Source organism: Fusarium proliferatum (assembly GCF_900067095.1).
Source record: "Fusarium proliferatum ET1 genome assembly, contig: FPRO_scaffold001, whole genome shotgun sequence".
Taxonomy (NCBI): Eukaryota; Fungi; Ascomycota; class Sordariomycetes; order Hypocreales; family Nectriaceae; genus Fusarium; species Fusarium proliferatum.
Window position 1 is genome coordinate 375,304 of NW_022194790.1, and position 23,543 is coordinate 398,846.

At 47.8% G+C, this 23,543-nt stretch overlaps 9 protein-coding genes across 9 annotated transcripts; 6 read left to right on the forward strand and 3 right to left on the reverse strand.

Moving 5' to 3' along the window:
- Positions 1-533: 533 nt before the first annotated feature.
- Positions 534-2,505, forward strand: FPRO_02011 (uncharacterized protein; the record flags this gene model as incomplete). The annotated part of the gene is made up of 3 exons (XM_031223569.1): positions 534-959; positions 1,016-1,387; positions 1,441-2,505. The coding sequence occupies 3 exons, from the start codon at positions 534-536 to the stop codon at positions 2,503-2,505; spliced, it is 1,863 nt and encodes a 620-aa protein (XP_031074462.1).
- An 800-nt stretch (positions 2,506-3,305) lies between these two features.
- Positions 3,306-5,084, forward strand: FPRO_02010 (uncharacterized protein; the record flags this gene model as incomplete). Its single annotated transcript, XM_031223680.1, has 1 exon — positions 3,306-5,084. One exon carries the CDS (start codon positions 3,306-3,308, stop codon positions 5,082-5,084), a length of 1,779 nt encoding a protein of 592 aa, XP_031074463.1.
- Positions 5,085-5,816: 732 nt separating this feature from the next.
- FPRO_02009 (uncharacterized protein) lies at positions 5,817-11,489 on the forward strand (the record flags this gene model as incomplete). Its single annotated transcript, XM_031223791.1, has 1 exon — positions 5,817-11,489. One exon carries the CDS (start codon positions 5,817-5,819, stop codon positions 11,487-11,489), a length of 5,673 nt encoding a protein of 1,890 aa, XP_031074464.1.
- Positions 11,490-12,040: 551 nt separating this feature from the next.
- FPRO_02008 (uncharacterized protein) lies at positions 12,041-13,456 on the forward strand (the record flags this gene model as incomplete). The annotated part of the gene is made up of 2 exons (XM_031223902.1): positions 12,041-12,192; positions 12,253-13,456. 2 exons carry the CDS (start codon positions 12,041-12,043, stop codon positions 13,454-13,456), a joined length of 1,356 nt encoding a protein of 451 aa, XP_031074465.1.
- A 342-nt stretch (positions 13,457-13,798) lies between these two features.
- FPRO_02007 (uncharacterized protein) lies at positions 13,799-15,741 on the forward strand (the record flags this gene model as incomplete). The annotated part of the gene is made up of 4 exons (XM_031224014.1): positions 13,799-13,924; positions 13,973-14,026; positions 14,079-15,048; positions 15,104-15,741. 4 exons carry the CDS (start codon positions 13,799-13,801, stop codon positions 15,739-15,741), a joined length of 1,788 nt encoding a protein of 595 aa, XP_031074466.1.
- Positions 15,742-16,384: 643 nt separating this feature from the next.
- On the reverse strand, positions 16,385-17,145 carry FPRO_02006 (Pea pathogenicity protein 2; the record flags this gene model as incomplete). The annotated part of the gene is made up of 2 exons (XM_031224125.1): positions 16,385-16,964; positions 17,018-17,145. 2 exons carry the CDS (start codon positions 17,143-17,145, stop codon positions 16,385-16,387), a joined length of 708 nt encoding a protein of 235 aa, XP_031074467.1.
- An 894-nt stretch (positions 17,146-18,039) lies between these two features.
- FPRO_02005 (uncharacterized protein) lies at positions 18,040-19,006 on the reverse strand (the record flags this gene model as incomplete). The annotated part of the gene is made up of 3 exons (XM_031224236.1): positions 18,040-18,189; positions 18,238-18,819; positions 18,875-19,006. 3 exons carry the CDS (start codon positions 19,004-19,006, stop codon positions 18,040-18,042), a joined length of 864 nt encoding a protein of 287 aa, XP_031074468.1.
- Positions 19,007-19,962: 956 nt separating this feature from the next.
- On the reverse strand, positions 19,963-21,740 carry FPRO_02004 (related to cytochrome P450 CYP3/CYP5/CYP6/CYP9 subfamilies; the record flags this gene model as incomplete). The annotated part of the gene is made up of 5 exons (XM_031224347.1): positions 19,963-20,145; positions 20,200-20,331; positions 20,379-20,993; positions 21,050-21,405; positions 21,461-21,740. 5 exons carry the CDS (start codon positions 21,738-21,740, stop codon positions 19,963-19,965), a joined length of 1,566 nt encoding a protein of 521 aa, XP_031074469.1.
- A 506-nt stretch (positions 21,741-22,246) lies between these two features.
- On the forward strand, positions 22,247-22,720 carry FPRO_02003 (uncharacterized protein; the record flags this gene model as incomplete). Its single annotated transcript, XM_031224458.1, has 1 exon — positions 22,247-22,720. The coding sequence occupies one exon, from the start codon at positions 22,247-22,249 to the stop codon at positions 22,718-22,720; it is 474 nt and encodes a 157-aa protein (XP_031074470.1).
- Positions 22,721-23,543: the final 823 nt, after the last annotated feature.

The following is a 23,543-nucleotide window of genomic DNA, read 5'->3' on the forward strand; positions in this document are numbered from 1 at the left end:
AAAATGCTTTCAATCTGTCGCAAAGATGGTTAATTCATGCTTCAAACTTATAAATACAAAGGCCTTGAGATTTGAGTACTGCCAACATGAGAACACCCGTTATATCGGGCTCCGAGGCTTTGTCGTTACCTGCATGACAAGACTTAGGCAGCAAAGCGGCTGACTGAGGTTTTACAGCGATGTTTAATGCTATTGGACATCATTTGGAGGGTGGCGTTGGACTCCTACATACAAGATAATTTCTTCGCATGAGCACCACTGACGATAGCCTGTTGTAATTCAGAGGTCGAGACACGGAATCAAGTGATAAGCTCTAAGTTACATAATGCCAAGTACTTCAATACTATTTATAGTCAACAAGGCTTGGGGCTGAGATGCGGAAGTAAGGGATAGATTTGTGGCTTGCATAGCGTGTAAGAAAGAAACACAGAGCCTGATCTTCGCAAAATCAGGCTGCAGGTCTTTTTTCTTCCTCCTTCCATTATTCTATCATCTTAACTTTTGTTATCGAAACTCATGAAATAGCCTGAAGCATGGACAATGCGTGGCATGAAGACCCTGGCTTGGAGTTCGTGAAAGAACAAATTTTCAAGCACCTGAAGGCTCATAACGATACTGCATTACGCACTATCCGGGCTCCGTCTTTTGTCGGAAGTCCAGAGATTCGCGGCACGATGACCATTCTTTGGAGTTGCGTCATCACTCTTATCGCTTGCCTATACACAGCGCTTCATCTTAACGTACCTGGCGATACAAAGGCTCTTCCAATGTTTCGGGAAAAGTTCAAATGGGTAGTGATCGGGCTCGTGGCTCCAGAAGTCGTGCTTTATCTTGCTTCATCACAGTTTCTTGACGCCCGACGACTTTCCAAAGAGCTGACGCTTTTATGGCGGCAGCAGCACCAGTCTGAAACCGATAGCACCCTATTAGGCGAATCAGAAGAACAAAATGGCATCAAGGTCAGAATACCCGATTCATATGGTCCTTCTGGTTGATGGCTAATGAACTAACCTAGGTTCCGTGTTTTGACATAAAATATGGCTTTTTTGTAATAATGGGTGGCCTCGAGGTCGACGTCAGCAAGTTTGAGCATTTCACAGGACATTGGGCCGCTCGAGGAACACTGCAATCTGGCACATTACGGCTATCAGTCAACGGTGTCCTCCAACTTGCAAGAATGGGCCACTTTCTTCCCATTGAAAGATCCAAGATCAACGACAAAAGCAAAGCTGATACCTTGCAAAAGATGCTTGTCATGACGCAGGTCACTTGGATGGCAACTCAGTGTATTTTTCGTTTGGGATATGGACTTCCTATCTCGCTCTTGGAAATACACACAATGGTACATGTTATATGCGCTGTCGTAATGTTTATGTTCTGGATCAAGGTCAGCTCTCACTTATCCTACGCGGGAGCTTTATACTAAATGTTTCTAACTAGAAGCCAAAAGACTTGTTGGATCCAGATTGGGTCGACACAACCAAATTTGAGGACATCATTGCCCTCATGGTTCAAGAGCAGTTTCACTGGAACAAAAGCGACGAATTCATTTTATATGCGAAACCTCCAGCCGATGAAGACAATGATATCCAAGAGCAAGCTGCGCTAGTCTGGGTGCACTCTACTGATACGTCTCGGCGCAAATATCTTCAAGATGAACAAAGTTTACCTCAACAAATTAATTGCGTTGAAGATGATGGTAATCGTATCATGTTGAAAACAGGCGAGGTTCTCCCTTCTGGTCTTGGGGTTGTTGCCAGATCTTCTAGCTGGGAAACGGAGACTATTCAGCGAAAGGTTCTGCCCTCATGGTACGATGAACATGGATACGATGACCCTTGGGATATTCCAGACAGCATTTGGATTACAGAATGGGTTGAGGCTGAGCCAGTCCCCCCGACCGTGGATCTGTATCCCGAGGATATTCAGCGATGGACCCATGTTATACGAGCAATCGAGAATCTCGACGGGCAAATCCAGGAGCCACAGCCGTTCCGTGGCAGTCATCAAAGAGCTCGATATCAGGATCAAAACTTTCACAACGCGTTTTTACGATCCGCAGGCAACTTTCAGTACTCAGAAGAAAGCCGGGTTGACCCAGATCAGATTCTTAGCTTTATTGTCGATAACCCCATCTTGCTAGTTCTCCTCCTCGTTCTCCCTGGTCTATACGGCGGCATCCATCTTGGAACAGCACAAGTACTGTTCCCCACTGATCTCGAGAAGCTTCTTTGGAAAATTGCATCTATTGACATCATCGTCTCGATGCCCATATTCCTATTGATATCTGTCCTTGGCCTTGGCTTTTCCCAACGATATCTCAAGTACGAATCTATTACACATGACTCATGGGCCACTTTTTACAAATTTCCGGCACATCTTATTTTTCTCGCATACAGTCTCTCAAGAATGTTTCTCGTCACTGAATCCTTTATTAGCCTCAGAGCGCTTCCGATAGGTGCTTACTGGACACCTTCGTGGTTACAGATGATACCACATGTTTGACGCGATGCCTACGTTTTCTACGGTGCGACTTAGAGCTTGGGATATCCTCCATAAAGCTCCCATTGCACTCATCAGTCAGTACATGTGACTCCTTGACAGTACGTAAGTATTTTTTATAATATACTCTTCTCTTCACTATGTCCCCAACTTACTCCCTATTTGCAGAAATACAATATTGGACATTAAACTGCTGGCGTGAACCAGAGTAGTATTATGCGGTTATGCATCTAATTCAAACAAATTAATACTATCAACAACCTTGGAAACAAGGGCCCGGCGAGCAATGAAATTTGGTTCTTAGCGCTGTGCTCGCTGAATGTTAGGGCGTTGAAGGCGTAGCTGAAATTCCAACTTTACAGCTTATCATTGGCTCTTATCCGCTTTAGCGCCCCATCGGGAGTGTTCCGTTACGCCATTTGTAACGATGAGACATTGACAAGAGTCGAGAACTCAATAGATCAACTAGCGTTTCAATAGCTATGTGATTATGTAGGAGACTGCAGCTTTATGGCTAAAAGGCTTGAAATATTGAGCATGTGAGCGGCAGACTGGGATTTCACTGGGGAAGCCAGCTGCGGGCGTCGACACCTTATAAACTCAGTGCCGCATCCAGCAATACTGAAATAAATCTGATAACGCGAGCTTCTCGACTCTGTTCCCTTTCAAGCTTTACAGTGAAACTTTGGTCTTAGATAAAGACATTTATTTATCCCAGCATCAATCTGCTACTTTCATCCAGACGGAAGTACAAAATAAGTCTTCGTTTTACTTTATTTATCTACGTGTCATTTATAAAAACAATGACAAGCCTAAACCCAAACCCAAACACCGACATCCCAACTCCCACGGTTGATGCGGCAACTTACTACGACGTGGCTAGCCAGCAGTTGAATCTCGTCGTTAGTTACTCCAGCGGCATACACAAAAGACCAGATAGCGTAGAAGTCCACTTGATTACAAGCCCATCTGCCACTGCTACCGAAGTCGGCAATGGCCCCCCCACGTTTCCAGTAAACTCAAACACGGGAACCATAGTCTTTCCACTGGCATTGGATTTGGCTTCCCAAGGAGGACAGCTCATCGTCGCTGGTCTAGACAGTAACTTATGGCAATCGAGCCCTCCCGCTGATCCCTGGCAGATTCCCGCAATCAACTCGTCGCCTTTTACTAGCGGCCTCTCAGCCACCTTTACTTCTCTCGGGTCTGTTGAATTAACTTGGGCCTGGATTCCGGATATGGGTGCAACCGCACAACAGATCACTCTGACTATTGAGGGACAAACCCTTGCCCCAACGATGGTCAAAAGACCGACTGTTACTACCACTTTCACCATGGCCCAAGCCAACAATCTATTCACGCCAGGCCGAAAGTTCATCATCCAATGCACTCCCATTGCACCCGGGCTATGGGCCACCCCAGTGAATACCACCTTTTCTATCCCCAAGTCCAATTCAATGTCGTCTATCTCACTGAACAACCAACCTCTTGTATCCTCTGAGTCTACAATGACAAGTCTCTCTGCGCAAGGAACAAATACAATGGAGGTCTGGTGGGGAACTCCTCAGGGAGCCATTCAGACAGCCAAATTCCCTCTCCAAAACTTCCAACCAGAAACAACGCAATTCGCCGGTACGTCGACAGTTTCTGGTTCAGGATCTTGCCTGGCTTCCGCATCTGTCAGCTCTACCAACCAGCAGGTTTGGTGGATTACGGAAACCGGGGCTATTGATGGACAAGTGAACAATGGCAAAGAATGGGCGCCACCTGGCACAGGACCTGGGGAGGCTTTCCCCTTCAATAAGGCTAGCACAGCTTCAACAGTCAATGGGGGTTCCATGGCAAGTCTCATACTACAGTACAATAACGGAGCAATCCTTTTCTGGGTTGATCCCAAAGGTGCTATCGGTTGCTGCAGATGGATGGCTAGCTCGGGCTGGCAGACCGTTTTTGATGCTCTTCCTCAGGGAACAGCAAGCGCCAGTAGCCAGCTCACTACATTGTCCTTTGGCAGTACTGCTTACCTGTTCTGTGTTTCTCCGGAGGGCGCAGTCGTCGGTGGTAGTTGGTCCAACGCTAGCATCAGTACTTTGGGTCCCATGTCTCCAATTGCAGTTGCATCAGCTGGCAATGCAGCGCCTGGCGGTGGAATAGGTTCGTTCAGCGTCAGTGATTCAGTCGGTGGCAATTCACAGGAGATTGCAGTTTTATGGACGACACCAAAAAACAGCATCGACATCGCCTTTGTGTATGAGGAGCCCTACTCATTTCGCAACTTCCAGCGACCTCTTACTGCAGCTCAGTCAGTCTTAGGAGGAACGGGTATTGCAGTTTATTCCAACATAGCAAACCAGTGCTCCATTTGGTGGATCGGACAATACGGCGATCTCCGGAGGACAAACGTGGATCCCACAAAAGTCTCATCGACGCCGACGCCCAATTGGCCTGTGTTTGAAGAGGTTGGCCCTGGTTCTTGCAGACAAACTCGGTCACTTATTGTTCAGAAACTATCTGGAACGCAGTTCGATGTTTTTTATGTAAATACGAAAGGTGCATTGGCTGGTTTGGCCTATAGCCTTTAGCAAAGAAGTTCGCCCAGAGAGGACAGGCAGACCGGTCGATATCGTAACCAGTTGATTTTGTCTTAATGTCTTGCGCTGCAATGCCAAACTCAGAGAACTAGCTTAGTAAAATACATGGAGAAACCCCGATTTAATTAAAGCCAATAACATGCTAGGACCTTGAATCGATTGTAATCATACTTGCAATAGCTGGAAGGACAAGCGTTCTAAATTTAGCTCAAACTTCAACGAGTCTCTTATCTATCAATCAATCATTATCTTATCGTAGTGGGCCTATTGCTGATAAGAAATGCTATCGTTATTACAAGTATACCAAGCTACCCTAAGCCGACCTCTATAATTATTAATTTTTTAATAATCTAAATCAGGTTCAATTCCTCACGAGATAGGTAGAAGCGTCTAGTAATTATCTATTAGCCATGGCCACTAGAAGTATTAGATAGTAATGAAACTCTATCTAAGATGCCAGCAATCAGCACGTGTGCTCCTGTCTCACCATGACACTTCACCAACGGCGGCGGTGACTGAGCAATAAATTTCAATCCAGCATCTCAATCGCCTTACACATTCATTTTGAGAGGAAAAACAAATTTATCGTCTGTATTACCTCAGTTCTCCGAAAACCATTAAACCTTTCTTCATTCAGCCCCGTCCTCAATACAAAACTACCCCGCATCTCGCCCGCGTGAGCTGCGAATAGGCAACAACGGCCAGTTGGTCCAGATTGACTGAATGGAAACTCCAGAGAGGTCTCAAGATTCATTCTTCAAATATCGCCCTACTGTGAATCTTGCCCCGGATGACACACATGGCCAAGCCGTGGACTGGTTTGATCCCGCCACGACCGACGACTGGCTTGACAAAGAGATCGAATTACGAAGAAACGCTCTCGCCTCGACACCGACACATCTTCAAGATAGAATAATGTTTTGTGAGCTCTCGAGGCTCATTTTGCAGCAATATCTACGCTTTGGAACAGCAAAGTCCTTGGATGATGCAATCGAGTTGGAGCGAAAGGCTCTGCAGTATATTACGACTGGCTTTCAACATGCAAAGTGTCTGCTAGTCTTGGGAGACATGCTGTGTCTGAGGTTTCGCCGCAAGAAAGCTGTTCGGGACATGCAATATTCCATCAGAGCCGCAAAACAGCATATCTATCCACTTCCTGCGCAGGGAGCTGACATAATCAACTTTGGTCATACAGATGAACCCTTTGAGCAATCAGATCCGGATTCAGCTTTTGTGGACATAGACGAAGGCATTGACAAGTCACATGCTGCGTTTGAGCTGATCCCCGACGACTTTCCCCTTCGGGGTGAATGGCTGGATCACCTTGGTTCAAATATTCTTCATCGATATTCTTTGAGCAAAGCAATCGAAGACGTTGATAAGGCTGTCGAAATATGCAGAAGTGCCTGTGACGATATCAACTTTGACCTCTCAGAGAATCTCATAGAGGCGCTCCTCGCGCGAATTCCTGCTATTTGGGACGAGTCTGATATACTTGAAGTCATAGATGTCTGTGACGAAATGTTGGTGGAGCCTCTACGCGATCGAAGGAAGACGATCTTGCAGTACCGTGCTGAAGCTTTCTACTTCCTTTATTGCCTAAGCGGGATGGTGGAACATATCGAAGAGAGCGTCAAGGATTCCAAGAAAGCAATAGATTCAGAACGTGGGAGCTTAGAGTCGCTCAGTGTCAGGTGTCACAGATTTAGGAGTGGGCTACTGTATACTCGGTATCAGCACACTGATGACCTGGCCGACCTTGATGACTCGATGGCCTCAGCAGCGACCGTGGCCAAGATTCTCTTTACCCCTGGACCCAAATCGAAAGCTACACTATTTAGTGTGCTAGCAAGTGATTGGGTCTACAGAACTGGAGCCACAGCGGACCAAGCACACTTTGCTGAAGCCATCGAGTGGCCTGCATGCATCAAACTATTTGGCACGAGCCGAATGGATTCTCTACATGAGCTATGTCGACGGCACTATGAACGATACGAAGTGAGGGGAAGGGGTGGCGATCTTCAAGACGTTGTCAATATTCTGAGACAGATGGTCGAACTGGTCCCCAGTCAGTTCTTGCGGAGCAGTCTGGGCAGCCGCGCCATGCAGCTATATTCCGAGTTCGACTTTCTTCAGACACTACTTTTGGAGGCAAAAACCATTTTTCGGCGCTTGGTTGAGGAGCCAGAGACAGACTCAACAGACCGTATACGGTATTATTTACAACTGGCGCATTGCCTTTGCTTCCAGCACGAGAGAACTGGAGATACTGTTGAACTCACTGAAGCCGTCAACATTGCGACGAGTATATCCCAGACGGCCAAAGAAGATGATGCAAACTATACACTAGCGCTGAACAATTTCGGCGAAGTGATCTACCAGCAGTGTCGAGTCAGCAAGACGTTACCCAATATTGATCACATCATCGATCTTCTACAAAAGATGAGAGATTCAACAATGTCACACGCTCCAACCAAACCGCTCAGCAAATTGGTTGAGTGCCTTCTCTGGAAGTACCGGATGACCGACGAAGCTACTCATCTAGACACGGCAGTTGAGCTGGCGAGACTTGCTGAAAACTCCCTCCCCAATAGATACCCTAACCATCATTGCATCATTCGACATAGACTTGCAATAGCACTACACGAGCAGTACTTGGTGGCGACGAGGCACTCCGCTCTAGAGGAGGCTATTGAACTGGAGAGACAAAATCTACAGCCTGGCCAGTTCACCCGTTATCTTTCTCATGCTAATCTCACATCGCTACTTTGTGAGCTATACATCGAGACAGGCGATCGAGAGCACCTTCAAGAGGCCATGGACATGGAAAGAGAAACGAGGAATGTTGATGGCCGCTCCATCTGGTGCTTCAGAGGTGACCGCGTGTATATTCCATATATTCTCGACATCGAGAAATCACACCAGCTTTCGAATAAGCTGCAGGAACACTTAGATGCTAAACCCTACACCCCGGAGCTCAGGTCACGGTATATTACGAGTCTGGCTTTAATGCTCCTGGGTGCGGGTGAGAACGATCTAGCAATGCGGCATGCAAGAGAGAGTCTAGACTTGGTTCCACCACACAGCCTGGACCTGCCATGGCACTTGTGCTGCCTGGCGCTCTGCTTAATAGCTAGCCTTACAACTTCGAATAAGGCCTCCGAGCTAGAAGAGATGATCAGTTCAGCGGAGAAAGCCGTGGAGATCTCGCCAGAGGATCATCCTGGCAGACCATTTTACCTTTCGGTTCTATCAATGGCCCTTCATAGACGATTTATGAAGACCGGGAGATCGTCTGACCTCAACTTGGCGATCGATTACGGGGTTACGGCTTACAAATTGACACTTGGAGACACGCTACAAGACTGCGGTAATCGATACCTGGCATCAGATGAGCTATCTTTCTGCTTACAGCACAAGTACCTCAGAGAAGGTATTCCGAGTGATCTTGAACAGTCTGAAGAACTTCATCAAGAGGCTCGTAACTGTAGAGAGAAATTGAAAAGAAACAACGCGTATTTCAACTGGCTTCAGAGTTCACCTGATGGCGCTTACACTGTTCATCTTGGCACCAACACCAAAGGGTCGTTCAGGCTCCGCAACAGAAGTCGTGTGTGTGCTTTACTTCCGGACAAGCTGGACTGTCACCCTCGAATATTTGCGGTTGCACAGACTTATTTCCGATATTTTCAAGCGTCAGAAGATGAGAACTACCTCTCCATGGCCTTGGATGCCTCGACCTCGTCGGTTGCGTTCATTCAACAGCACCATATCACGCACTCTGCACGTCTTCACCTCGTTGGGCGATGCTATGAAGAATACTACAAGAGGTCAATAGCAGCTGATTGTGATGAAGAGGATCAAAAAGACCGCCTAAATTACCTCGATATGGCAGTTTCGAAATTCCGAGAACTCATTAGTCATCTTTCTTCGGAAGATCCTCTGCGCCCTGATGTTCTGGGTCGTCTTGGCTATTTATACTCAGACAAGCTATTCTACAATTACAAGCTGGATGACTTGAAAATGGCAGTGGAAGTACACCAGGAATGTCTCCATCTGGCCGAGGAGAATAAAATCGAAGGTGCAAAGTGGCTACGTCATCTCGGATGCTCTAAACTTATGTCTCACCGCGTATTCAAGGACGAAACTGATTTGCAAGAATCTGTCAAGCTACTTGAGCAAGCAAAGGATAAGAATCCAAATGACAAGGCATTTATCCCTGGCCTCGCCAGTGCCTACCGCTCTAGGTTCATGATTACAAGGGACGTCAGAGACATTGACGCTGCCATCGAGCTGTATCTCAACTTCCCTGTCATGGATGATACGACATTATCTTGGCTCGGCAGTGCCTATCTTGGCCGTTTTGAGCTGACCAAGGTGCCTGAGGACATGAAGCTGGCGATTTCTAATTTGGAAAAGGCTCTCGAGCTTACCAAAAATCAGACGGAAATCTCAGACTTCGTTCAGGTGCTCCAAAATCTGGCAAATTGCTACCTTACGAAACATCATTATGGAGGGAAACTTGAGGACCTCGAGCAAGCAATTCACTACGCACAGGAGGCTGTGGATGTTGAAGCGGAAGAAGCCTTCCAGGTTGTCGATATCGCAGGCCTATTGGGACTGTGCTACCAGACCAAGTACCAGGTTACGCAATGTGAGGATGATCTTCTCAAGGCAATCGACGCCGATGAAAGCGACTTTTGGGTTTTCATGCCTGTCGCAAACACATCAGATAGCTTGGAGCTTGCTCAAAGACTCATGGAGTCGTACAAAAGTCTCGAGAACTGGGAGAAGGGCTTAAAGATTGCCGAGTACGCACTCGAACTCATCCCTGCCTATACACCGCGTTACCTACGATGGTCGGAAGCCCAATACCTTCTCTCTAGAATCAGTGGACTCGCATCTTTCGCAGCCGCTTTTTCACTTCAAGCCGGGAAACGCGACGGGGCCAGTCTGGCTCTATTAGAAAGGGGCCGGGGAGTTGCCGCAGATCTTTTGTATGATCTTCGTCTTGACTTTGACAGTCGCAAATTTGCGGACCTGAAGCCGGCGTATAAGGAGACCCTCTTGAGCAGTATTGGGCGCCTTGAGAATCCTGTACAGCTACCAGGCAATCTTCCCGATGATGTCGCGTCTGGCACAGCAGAACTTGCTAGGAGGCTAGAAGCAAGTAAAATCGTTGACGAGTTCATGGAGAGTTTTAGCACACGTCTGAAGCCAGACAACACAGGATTCACGGGATTTACGAGGAACGGTCCAATTGTGATTATCAATGTTAGCTTCCGGTGTGATGCTTTCATTATTAAACACGTCATTGAGACCATGCCCCTACCTAAGCTATCTGAGGAAGAGCTGGAACGACGACTCCGCGACGGAAACTTGGGAAAACTAAACACCTTGGAATGGCTCTGGGATACAATCACGGGACCTATTCTGGATCATCTGGGTTATTCAGAGATGCCTTCTGGCGAATGGCCGCAGATATGCTGGATACCTACGGGGGCATTGAGTCGCTTCCCGTTGCACGCAGCTGGATATCACAAAGACAAAACTGGCCGCACTGTCATAGACAGAGTCATATCGTCGTATAGCTCATCGCTGAACGCTATTCTCGAAGGGGGCGCGAAGGATAAACGCAACTCGTCCACCAAGGCGGTGTTGGTTGCGATGCAGAAAACGCCGGGCAGTTCTAGCCTCCCGCACGCCCCCAAAGAGCTAGTGATTGTCCAACAGATATGCGAATCGATGGAATTAAATACCGTGGAACCAAAAAGACAAACCCAAGAAGTACTCGCGGAGTTGAAGGACTGTGATATCTTCCACTTTGCCGGTCACGGTGAGACAGACGAGACAAACCCGCTGAAGAGTCAACTGCGTCTTGAAGACTGGCAGACGCAGTCCTTGGCAGTATCTGACCTGCTAAGTCTCAAGCTACGCGATAGCCCACCATTTCTGGCATATCTTTCAGCTTGCGGAACGAGCCAGATCAAAGACAAACGCCTGCTAGATGAGAGTCTGCACTTAATTAGTGCATGTCGACTGGCTGGTTTTAGACACGTGGTTGGAACACTCTGGGAAGTCGGTGATGCGGCATGCGTCGATGTCGCGGAGACAGTCTACCAGGAGCTGAAGGACTCCAGTATGGATGATGGGTCTGTCTGCCGGGGGTTGCATAAAGCTGTTCGGAAGATTCGTGATAGTTGGGTGACGGATGCGCGTATGCGGGCGGTCAAAAAGGATCTGGACAACTGGATTGTAAACGTCAAATATGGTGAGAATGACTCTGAAGATGGGCTGGGCGGCGGGAGATCGGCAAGGGATATCGTGCCGCTGGAGGAGGACGAGAATGAGAGGCCTGCTCCTTGGGTCGCGTATGTGTATCACGGAAGTAGATAGCCTCGTGGAAGAATGTTGGTAGAGGTATTTATATGTCTTATCTGGATAGAAATATTGTATATCAATTGCAGTGTCGGAATTAAACATTTATTATCCATCTGGGCTCAAAAGACCATCGACCCCCCCATGGTGTAAGCCACAAGGGGCAACAAGGGGCACGCATTCCCCGCTCCACCAATTAGCGTGAGCTGATAATGTCAGGGTCGAAGGCGGCTGCAAGGGGTCGCAGATCACAAGCGGCAACGTTTCTCAAGGGATAAATTGACTGTTTCAGTCGAATACTGGTGGCGCATTTCTCATCCTTTGTTCGTCCAGTATAATTATCAATGCAAAGACATAGGTTTCCTTTCGATTATGATATCGGTCTAGTGGCGTTGGTGGCTGGATATAATGGTTCAGCCCTGCTTATCTCCATTCCAGGACCTGGCTCTAAAAAGAAGGTTGTTTCATCCCTTGCGTTGAATCAATCGGCTATTTGAAGCCATGCCCTCTCCTCACCATATTGAGGCTTGTCCGTTTGTTCCTCTCGTAAGAGCTCACTATCCGTCACAATGGCTGTGGCTACTGCGGGTCCAGCTTACAAGCTGTGGTTTCTGTCAACAGGTATTGTCTTTCTGTTCTTCCTTCTTTTTGCATTTTACACCGATTCGATCAAGTCGCCTTTGGACTATGCCCATGCAAAGGCAGCAGAGTTCTGCAGCGAGTAAGTACCAAGACAGACAGACACCTGGTCCGGGATGTTACTAACCGCTCGCGACAACAGCTCTGTAGCTCCACAAACTACAGCCGACGCAGATCCCAAAGAAGGAACATTCGGCAACTGCAAAGACCCCTATCGCCGCCCTGGGTATCTCTATGTCCCGGCAGAAACAGAGAGATACCGAGAGACACGATGGTTGCCGTTTACAGACAAGTTTCTCAACTCTGAGGATCCCGAAACTGCAGAGTATCCTCACACAGGAGGAGATCTCATCTTCAACGATACAGACGTCCCACGTACATTCTTTAAGGGATCGGATATACCTATAGAATGGATGAAGCTAGCGGTCAAAGAGAATAAGCGTCGACAGGAAGCGATGGCGCATATCACCAACGCAACATCAGAAGACTACCACAGAATGAGAAACGATGCTGAGTTTGGCTGGCTCTGGGGCCGTCGAGTCGTATCATTCGGCGACTCTGTCGACAGGCGAGCAGCCAGATACGTCTGCCACGAGTTCGGCCACGACATGGTCTTCCCCAAGCTTCATGAGATAGAGCAGTGGCCCATGGGTGTCTGCCATATCCCGGCTTTCAACCTGACATTCACTGCCTTCCACTCTGCAGGTGGCTTTACCTACAGGCCTGAATGGTTTTGGTACAAGCAAATGCGCATCATCCCCTTTGAGCGACGCTGGGAAGAGCTCTGGCAACCACATGAGCGAGACATCCGTGGTCCCAACGGCAGACCTGATCTTATTCTGTGGCAGAATGGGCTCTGGGATCAGCGAGGATTCCAAGTTGGCGGGCAGAAGCTCCACGAAGGACAGAACGTCACTCTCAACGCAAGACACAGGAAAATGGTCTGGGACGAACTGCACTTCTTCTTGGCTCGCACCAAGAAGTATGCCGAGATGCTCATTAGAGAGTTCCCAGACACGCCTATGATGTGGCGAAGTCTAACGTATCACCAAAAGACTGGATCAGGGGACATCATGGTCGTTGAGATGGACCGTCTTGGACGCGCTTTGGCAGAGCAGTATGGACATGAGGTCTTCGAATGGGGTCGTATTATTAGTCTTATGGGGAATTGGTATGAAGATGGCACGCATCCGGGTGAGGGTGCATTGAGTTGGTTATGGGGAAACATGATCCTCGAGTATCTCGCCAGATCAGCCAAGTCGAAACTTGGAGGCGATTATAGGTTTCCGTATTTTGACGGATGGGAGAGGTGCCATGAGGAACTTGTTGGGTGGGGAGGACGATAGAAGAATTTATCTTAGTTATTCAATGAAGTTGCAACGTGTTCTCCACCTCACTACGCGAGTGTTCTGGTATTGAGTACCTAAGGTATATAGCTAATTGTACTTGGGATCAATGCCTGGTACAAGTTATCATAGGTAGGGCGGGGATGACTTCCCCGCGTTGTCCCACCCTTAGCGCAGCCACGGGGAGACTAAGCACAGGATCCGAACTCCACTGATCTGCTCAGTTACCCCAGACTATTAATACATCCTTGATATCTTGACATGGAAAACGATGACACTAATGTGGTAATTACAGTTTGTATATGCGGAAGCCAAAATATCTGGCATTACCTTATTGAAAGCATGTCGGGACAAGCAAAGAAGAACCACCACGATGAGGTGCCCAGTTCGGTTGAGGTTGAACTGCTCGCCGTTGACGAGGAGGATAACTACCAAGGTCTCACCTTGAAATGTATCCTGGTTTACTTGGTAAGAGCTTCCGTAGTGATCCATTTGCTGGTCAAGCTAACAGCTAAGTCTATCCTCAGTGGCTGTTTTGCACAAGTCCTTGCAATTGTTGCAACCGGCGCAGTAAGTCTTTTGCTTAAACAGCCAGTGTTGTCCAGTACTGATGGCAATCCAGTTTGCCAGAAACATGGCCAGTGTTCTGGGCGGACGTGACAAATACATCTGGATCCCTCAAGGCCTTATCATTTGCAGCACGTTCACAGCGGCTCCCATTGCGCAATCGTCGGATTTCTGGGGCCGCAGGTTACCTATCCTGCTCTGCACTGGTCTCTGCATCGTCGGGTCCATCGTCATCAGCAGAGCGTCTTCCATGACCATGGCCATTGCTGGATCGTTGGTAGTCGGTGTTGGAGCGGGAACAACTTCACTCTTATATGCGGTCGCATCCGAGATTATGCCAAGGCAGTATCGACCGCTCGCCCAAGCCGGTGTCAATATCGCGAATTCACTTGGTGGGATATTTACATTACTACTTGGCTTCGGACTCGTCAGAAAGAACGATGAAAACTTTCGGGTTGTTTGGTATGTTGGCATCGGGCTATTCGCCTTTAACTTTCTTGCCGTCTTTTTCTTCTTCAAACCACCAAAACGTCGCCTTGAGTTATCTCTGACCTGGAAGGAAAAGCTCAAGGCTCTCGACTTGGTAGGGTATATCATCTTCTCTATCGGAATGATATTGTTCAGCGTGGGACTGACCTGGGCCAACAACCCATACTCTTGGCAAAGTGCCCCAGTTCTAAGCACCTTTTGCATTGGCGTTGTCTTTATCATCCTCACAGCGGTTTGGGAAGTCAACAAGAAGGATGGATTTTGTCATCACGCGCTTTTCCAAGCAAGCCGCAACTTTGCACTTGCCCTTGTCTTTATTTTTATCGAGGGATTTGCTTTCTATGCGGCCAACAACTTTCTCCCTCTGGTGTACTCGATTTACTTCGATGGTAACCTTCTCAAGGTTGGTGCTATGATGTCCCTTATTTTCATTGGAGGGGCTATGGCATCTGTGATCGGTGGCCTCTACTCCACCAAGGCGAGAAGGGTCCGGCCACCTCTGACGGCTGGGATGGCACTGTTTGTCATCTACTTTGGTGAGTCTCACTCCTCTATACTCGGTAACCTTTTGCTAACCGTGGTCCCCTTAAGCATGCATGGCTACTCTCAAGCCTGGTCAACTGGCAGCGATGTGGGGTTATACGGTCTTGGCGGGCTTTGGCCTTGGGTTCGGTCTCGTCATCGCCGTCACGACTGGCCAGATAAGCACTCCTCCAGGCTTGATTGCGACAACGAGTGGCCTAATCCTGACCTCAAGATCCTTGGGAGGCTCCGTTGCACTACCAGTATACACTGCTATCCTCAACTCCTCCTTGTCGAAGCATCTTGGCCAAAAGATCGCTGAACGCGTTGTTCCTCTTGGGCTCTCTGCCAAGGATCTGCCAGCTTTTATCAGTGGTCTGGCTAATAACGATCAACGAGCTCTGGCAAGTATTCCAGGTGTTACTCCTCAAGTCGTCTCCGCGGGAGTTGCAGGATTGAGGTCAGCTTATCACATCGCCTTCCGTGGCACCTGGAGTGCTGCTGCTGCAGTCTCGGCGGTTGGTTTAGTACTTGCGCTTTTTGTCCGCGATCCTCGCGACAGCTTCAACATGCACGTGGATGCACCAGTCGACCATGATCTTGCCAGAAGTTTTGACCGAGGTTTGGAAGATGATATCAAAGGTGCAACTGGCACTGAACATATCGAATCAAACGTTGTCAGCGAGGAGCCTCAAGACAAGGCCTGAACTGAGAGTTTTTAGTTGTGAGGACCTGAATTCTAGAAAGGATTAGTGTCAAAACTTGGCACGTTTGCATAGACTGGACTGGATAAGCTTGTCGTGTTGGCAGATCACGTTTCAACAGAAAGATCCTCCAGGTTGACTTATACCAGGAGTTAGCTCTATAGCCAAGCAACTCACTTATATCTATGACTGTACTTTCAAGAGTCACCAGTAGAGTTCAATTCCTTGGACCAGAAACATCTACAGTCTTTCACTGAGTGAAATTATCAACATATTCCCTCAAACTTTACAATTATGTAGGTTGTATCTCAGTAGTCAGAGATATAAGTCATACTACCAGCTTGACGAGGTGGAGTGTTGGGGCTAACGCCTCTTTGAAACCCTCAATCTTGTCGCGATGGAGGTGAAGGAAAGGTGCGCTAAAGACTCCGCCAGGCTTGTGAATTGGGTGGCGAGCTTCTCCAGTGCTACTTCGCCGGTAGACTGAGCCCTGGGCAGCTATGATGACGTACGAAAGTGGGGATACGTGATTTTAGTAGGTTGCAGTCACTCATTGAGTAAAAGTCTGGTATAAACTTGCATGGAGGGAGCTGCCAAATGAAGATCAGAGCATCACCCTACCGTACTCTCCATGATCTCGATCACCTCAGACCTCAATCTGTCCTCCCTCAAGCCAAGTCTTAGCCAGCCAGTACAGCTCGTCATGCTTTTCAAGGTTAACCGTGCCGATATGCCTCCTATGTCCAGGCATGTCCAACAACACCTTGATTCCCATCGTAACCTCTTGCCAGTACGCAAGATATTTGTAGCCTGGTGGATACGTAGCCAGCTTCTCCTCATCAACAGTGATTACCAGGGCCCGGGATGGATCACAAAGGATCATCTTATCCTTCTCGTACCAATGCCTAACCAATCGTGCACCCCAGATTCCCTGGATCTTTTCGAAGTAGAAGCAAAAGCGGCAGTCGGCTTCAACATCGAATTCCACATCCTCTACTTGAAAGCGCTGTGTAATGGTAGCCTTTAGCTTTGTGACTGCTCGGGTTCCTTCTATGTTGATGTCTGTGCTTGAACCGTGGCATCTATGCATGATAAAAGCGCCTTGATCCATGCCGGCTTTGGAAGCAGCGATGAAGTCTTTGAAGGTAACACGGCCTGACCAGGTTGTATATACATGGGCTCCGGGATGGAAGATGGACTCAAAATTCTCCCATTCACAAGAATCCCTGATAGCAAGTGTTAATTAACCGCTCTAAGCAACATTCAATAGACGTTTTACCTGTATGCAGGCCAACCCTCAGCTAGTTCCCGAAGCTTGAGCCTTTCCAGTACCAGGCGCTCTGGTCCATTGTTCCGAATCGCGGTATCTGGTCGTGATCCTGCTGGGAGGCTATGTAAATCAACCATATTGATTAGCTGGAATGGATTCTCAAGTATAAGCGGGTCAACGGTTCATACTGATGGCATCTCCACTTGTGCGGATATCGTGTGGTATGGGTAATTGAGCTACCTTTTGTATTGACAGATCCATCAATATATTTTGATTGGCACTAATCAAAAACAGTTAGGTGTTTCCCACCCATTACTCTCTAGCAGTCGAAGTAGCGGCAATGGAGCGGACCAAATGGTATGGAATTTGGGCGGAAGATAGCCACTGACCCATTCCACTCCACTCAACAAGATCGTGGGTGGGACACTTCATTGAGACACCACCTTGTCAAAAGCAGGATGGGACTACCCCAGCACGCTGATAGTTCTAGGTCACCGACAGCCATACTTGTGCTGCGTATTCACCAACATCTTCCGATGGACGAATACGTGGTTAATTTAGTAAATCGTGGCCTCAAAACGACGGAGCTGTGAAGTGGTAAGTACAGCCACTGTTGGTTGAACGATGCGCTGTGCCAGGAAGTACTCCTTAGGCACTGTGCTAGACATCGCGACAACTTCAGACAACTGTCCCGGTCGTGAATCTTTTGGGAATGAATACGACCTATAAGGTTAACCTTTAGGCTGCAAGCACAGGTAACAAATAAGAACACAGTATTTTTTGCCTCAATATAAGCTTTTACCCAGAAGCTTTCACGATGGCCATTACATCTTGCTGCATCGTCGTGAATTTTTTGTGTGAATGCGAGCATCAATACAAATGCAAACCACGAGATGACGATGCTTAGCAACCTAGTTCTACCATAAAGATGCTATCATTGACTGAAACGGACAGGTCAAACGGCTCATTTAATATAGGCCCGTTGACTGTGTAACCTCATGAAACTGTATCCGAACCTGTGTGACCATGACCTACACTGAGGGATTGAAGATTTTGACGGTTCCAAGTCGCGCCGCGGTGATATAATGAATCTTTCCTTCAAGAGTAAGCTCATAATGGATCAAGAAATGGGCCTCATAACCGCCTCCCTTCCGTACGCCAGATCCAAAATTCAGGATATCCTATCTGTCAAGTTAGCCATGCTTTACCTGGAGAAGGCGTTGCCATACCTCAATGTTCGCAATAGCGGTGAACTTGATGAACGACTTCAGTGCGATGCCGGACTTGTCCAGAACTATAGACTGGACATTAACGTCCTCGTTCACTTGACTTCGCGCGTTGCGGAAAAAGTTCGTCGCCTCCTCCCTACCATGCAGTGTCTGTTTTCCGTCGAGTATGATAGTTACATCCGATGTGTAATATCGCGGGAAAGTGTCAAAGTCGTTGGTGTTGAACGCATTGAGATAAAGCTTGAAGTCCTCGTGGCTCCGGATCACATCTCTAGAAGCCTCTTTCTCAAGGTAGGCGTCTTCAGTCAGTTGAACGATGTGTCCATCCTTATCAAGAGTGTACCAGACAAACATCTTGACAAGAGGGCCGTTTCCGGGCCAGACCGGGCCCCATCTACCCGCTAGATTGTCTGTCTCGTAGCCATTGATGCCTCGGAATTGGGTGTGCATCTCGGTGACGACGATATCTTGGCCGAATACTACCCTTATCAGATTCAGGGTTTCACGCATACCAGCATGGACTCCATCCACCCATGACAAGAACTCGTCAATGCTCCTGTCGGGAAAACCACTGAATCTGAACTATTGAGAAAGGAGTAAGTAACGTAACTAGACAGACCTAAGAATATTTACCTACCACTGCATCCTTGGAGTAGTAAGCGGTGTATTCCGCCTTGTCGTTGGCATTGAAGTGATAGACGTAGTCGTCCAAATCGGCTCGATTTCGTAGTGACTTTGTTCCAAGGCGGAGACCCTGTGAAGAAGACATGTTTTCTGAGTTTATGCTAAAAGCGTAACTTTGCCACAACAGATTCTGGAACCCTGAACCTCTCTGGGCCTTTTCTAGCGATTGTGAGCTACCCCAGATTTACCCCAGAACGCAGCTGACTTGACCAACCAGTCTACCAAGGTTATCCACCATAGCCAGTAAAGTAAAGGCCACGTGTGTCCAGGTGGTGACCGGTGGGACTCGAACTTGTTAGCGGGGTTCATGAGATGGTGTGTGGGTGGGTAAGTGGGTGGAACGACGCTTGGGCGGTCGAAGGTCCTGAGTCGGCTGGCGTAGCTTGTGCCAAATGTGGATGAAAAGATGACTTAGTGATTACCACCTCACACCAGCACCGTCATCTGACTCTCTTGATGTGGAGAAAAATTATTCTCTTGAATTGCTGAGTCCTTTCTTTAGGACCTGATATTTTCCAACAACAAAGAAGCAAGGAAAATCTACGTACTCATAGGGCGTGGCAATGTTGGCGGGATTGGGAGGGATGTAATTATGCCTTAGTCGCCCTCTATGACCTATCAGTCTTGCACGATAAATAAGTAACTGATTCAGCAAATCGCTCTGTTCGGTTCCTGTATTTAAAAAGGTAAGAAACAAATCTAATAAATCAATTCTACGGATGTCTGAACTGCAACTGTCCCCCCTCAATAGGTAATCGGAAGGTCGGGTGTCTATGCTAGGCCGAGGGAGAAGATGGGATTCAACTTTAGGTGAGTCTAAATTCTACAGTGCAGGATACGAGATATATATCGACTTTTCTTTCAACGGGATGTCGGATGCATAGGCAAAAGGTACAGAAGAATATATAATACATTCCGCCAAGAGTAAGGTAAGCACGTTTTGTACCAAATATATATAGTCCTGAATACATAAATGATTATACTACGACTATTACGAAAGTAGGATAACAGTAACTACCATTTAGTGATAGCCGAGCTCTCTTATTCGCGCATCTTGAAGCGGCCGTTGTAATGAGGATACACGAACCACGCACAGGAGGTGTCCAACGGCTTGTCTGCGTCCTCAATAACGAGATCAAACTTGCGGACAATCTGAGGGACCATCTTGGTCAACTCCAAAAGACTGATATTCCTCCCAATGCAAGTTCGAGCGCCACCTCCAAACTATAACAGGAATTAGTCTTGCGAAGCTTTCTAGGACAGATGAAATGCACTTACAGCAAACATCATAGAATCCATAATGCTCGTCTTCTCATCGCCAATCCAGCGCTCAGGGCGGAAGACTTCAGGGTCTGGGCCGTAGATTTCCCTGTCATAATGTAAGACCCATGCGTTAACGCCGACTTCGGTCTGGGAAAGACTTAGTGAGTATCTAAGAGAAAGCAGTGATTACTTACCCCCTCAGGGAAGTAGATTCCTGATAATTCCATACCACCGGGGGGCACGACGCGAGGTAGGATTGTCCCAACGGCGGGGTGGATACGCAGCGTCTCCTTGATGACAGCTTGTAGATACGGCATGTCCTGTGCTTCTTGGAACGTAACCGGGTCCGAGAGACCGCCATTGGCTGCCTTCTGGTCAATCTCCTGCCGTAGCTTCTTCAACTTATCTGAGTTCTGGAACAAGTAGTACAGAGCTGAGCTCAGAGTAACGGCCGTGGTATCGGACCCGGCCCCGATGTTGCTACCGCATGCGTCAAGAAGATTCGGCGTTTTGAGACGACCTTCAGACTCGCCCTCAAGCAGCTTCTTTAGGAATGTGTCGTATTTGGTGCTACCCTTGACTGTGGATTTGGCATTTTCTTTCCGCGTGTTATCAATCTGGGTGAGGGTGTAGCTGACAAGTGTTGAGGTGTTTGAAGCGGTGCCCAAAGCTGTAGCGATGCCGATGAGCCATGGGACCAGATTGGGAACGATACCCCAGAAGGCCAAAAAGTCATTGGCTTCTCGGATACCCTTGATCATTCCGGTCGTATCACCCTCGTTCTCCATCATGTTGAAACTCTTGTTGAACTAAGTCGTATTGGTTAATATGTCCCAACAAATCAAATGACGAACGGTGAACTAACGGTGATAGCGCCGATAACATCAAAGGCGTAGTATTGCATCCAATGAGGAATATCAACTAGACGGCCCTCCTTGGCAAACTCCTTGAGCTTGCGGACGCAGACATGGGTCATCTCGTCTACGGCAGGCTCATAAGATACCATGGATGACATGGTGTACATCGGCGAGATCTTCCGTCGCCTCTCCTTGTGCAAACCATTGTCTTGGATGGCGAATATGTTTTGCTCATGCACAACTGGGCTGAGTAGTGGATTGTAGTAGGTTGTCTTGATATACTTGCCTCCCAATTCATAGACCTTTTTGACATCTTTCGGCTGACTGAGACTGTACCGGTTTGGTCCAAGTCGTACAACTGGGCCTGTGCATTCTCGCGTTAGGTCGAACTTTGGGAAAAGTTCAAATAAAAGACTTACCATATTTCTTGTGCAAGTGGATGAATTCTTGGTTTGAGTTGCCTTGTTTGACCAGCCGATATTCCCACCAACGCGTGAAACGAGCCAGAAACGGGCCAGGAATGCTTCTCAGAGGTGAGAGGAAGAGGCTGTAGAGCAATGCGACGAAGTAATAAGAGAATGCAAGCCCGAAAAGAGTCACTGGTAAGCCAACAGCGACGGCCTTGGTATCGACATGCTGCAACCTCGATAAGATGGCTTGCACCGCCGGATTACTCTCAGCATCTCGTAAGAAAGCCATGATAGGTTTTTTGGAGGGTTAAAATGATGTTTGATGCAATTGTAGCTTATCTAGAGTTGGTGAAGTGAATGATAGGTTTTAACTTAGGGCAGTCACGGGAGATTTCTGATATGACCGATCAAGAAGAATGATACACGACACCGTGGAAGGCCAATTTCGGTGGGATTATGCATGTCGGTGGGGTGGCTTGTGACCACGTAGAAACCGTTACGAGCTCTTTTCATCAGTTGTTTCATCTACAAGCGAACACTTTTGCCACAACTAACGATCGTTATTACAGTCATCCCCACCGTCATAGGCGTATTGTCTACTTGTAGCAAACTCATACCCGTCCCCACCGACATATGGCTCCTTGTGCTTTTCCACATATTATTTTCGCCCTGGCTTCCCCTAGATCAAAATGGTCTCAATAAGGAATCTGACACCTACTTAACTAAACATCCTTGACAATTCCCTGACCTTCTGCCAAAGCCTCAAGCCAACTGAAAGATACGCCTCAGGAGAACATGGGCGACTACGCAGCAGAGGTAGAACAGATCTACGCTGGTCTCACTGACCAGCCTCCTCATACCGAGGAGCAGAAAGTCATGGCCAAGAAGATCATTGAACTTCACCTAGCGACCTTCAAATACTACGACTACAAGCGAACATTCGAACTCGTGGACGAGAACTATAAACAACATAGCCAGATGGTCGCCGATGGCCGCAATTCCATCATTGAAGCGTCCAAGATTCTCAAGTCAATTGCCGCAAAGCACTGGAAAGGTCCCGGAGAGCCACATTTCAACATGATGTTTAAGAGGATACTGGTAGATGGGGATTACATCGTCGCACAGATCTTCTCTGAGCGCTGGCCTGGAGATGCGGGCGAGCATGTCTTTGACCTTTATCGATGGAAGAATGGCAAGGTCGTGGAACATTGGGATGTTATTCAGCAAGTTGATGCGGCGAATATCAAGCATGGAAACTCAGTTGTTTAGCTCTAGGGTAGCGAACACACGGAGCCTGTTAAAGCAGAGGGGTTTGTTTGTACAAAGTCAGAAAGACGCTCTATCACGATAAACAAACATTCATTGCCTAGTTTTCGTTTGATTTCATAAAATTACCCCGCTGTCACGCTCGCTTATTTTCCAAGTGCCACTCAGCTTTCTGTTTACAGGTTGGTTTTCGCCCCCATCACCAAGACACCAAGCCTACCGTGTGAGAACAGCATATAGCCATTGCTAAAGCTACGATGATTCTAAGCTCAAAGCATAACAATACAGCCTCTAGAGGACACAACAAGCTTGTCACCCAAGGCGAGACAACAAGCTTGGCAGACTCAAGAGATGGAGTGCAGCGCACTGAGTCGATTCTCCACCTCCTACCTACTGTAGCGTCAGCCGGGTGGATCTTCCATCTCCGTGTCATGATGGTGGCGGGACCCCGCACTTAGCTAGACTATCTTCGGCAACACGAGACCTGCACGAAGCTCCGGGCTGGTTGTCTTCTTGGTGGAGATTTACACCAGTCCGGACAATTTTCGGACTCCGAGAACCCGTTTAATGTAATGAAACGCAATTAACCAGTGGAGCATATGTTTATGAGGGTGGTTTAGTGACTTGTGGCCCTGTCATAGCCTCTAAGTGGGATCTAACAAGATTTCAGTTGGCTGAGACTCACGGACCGAACCACTTGACCTGGTGGGCACAGAGTGTATCGCTGAGATTGGTGCTAAGCGAATTTAACAAGCTAGCGAGGATAAAAACAAACAAACAAACCTTATCGGCCCACGTAAAACCCGCCGCCAGTAAAACCCTTGCC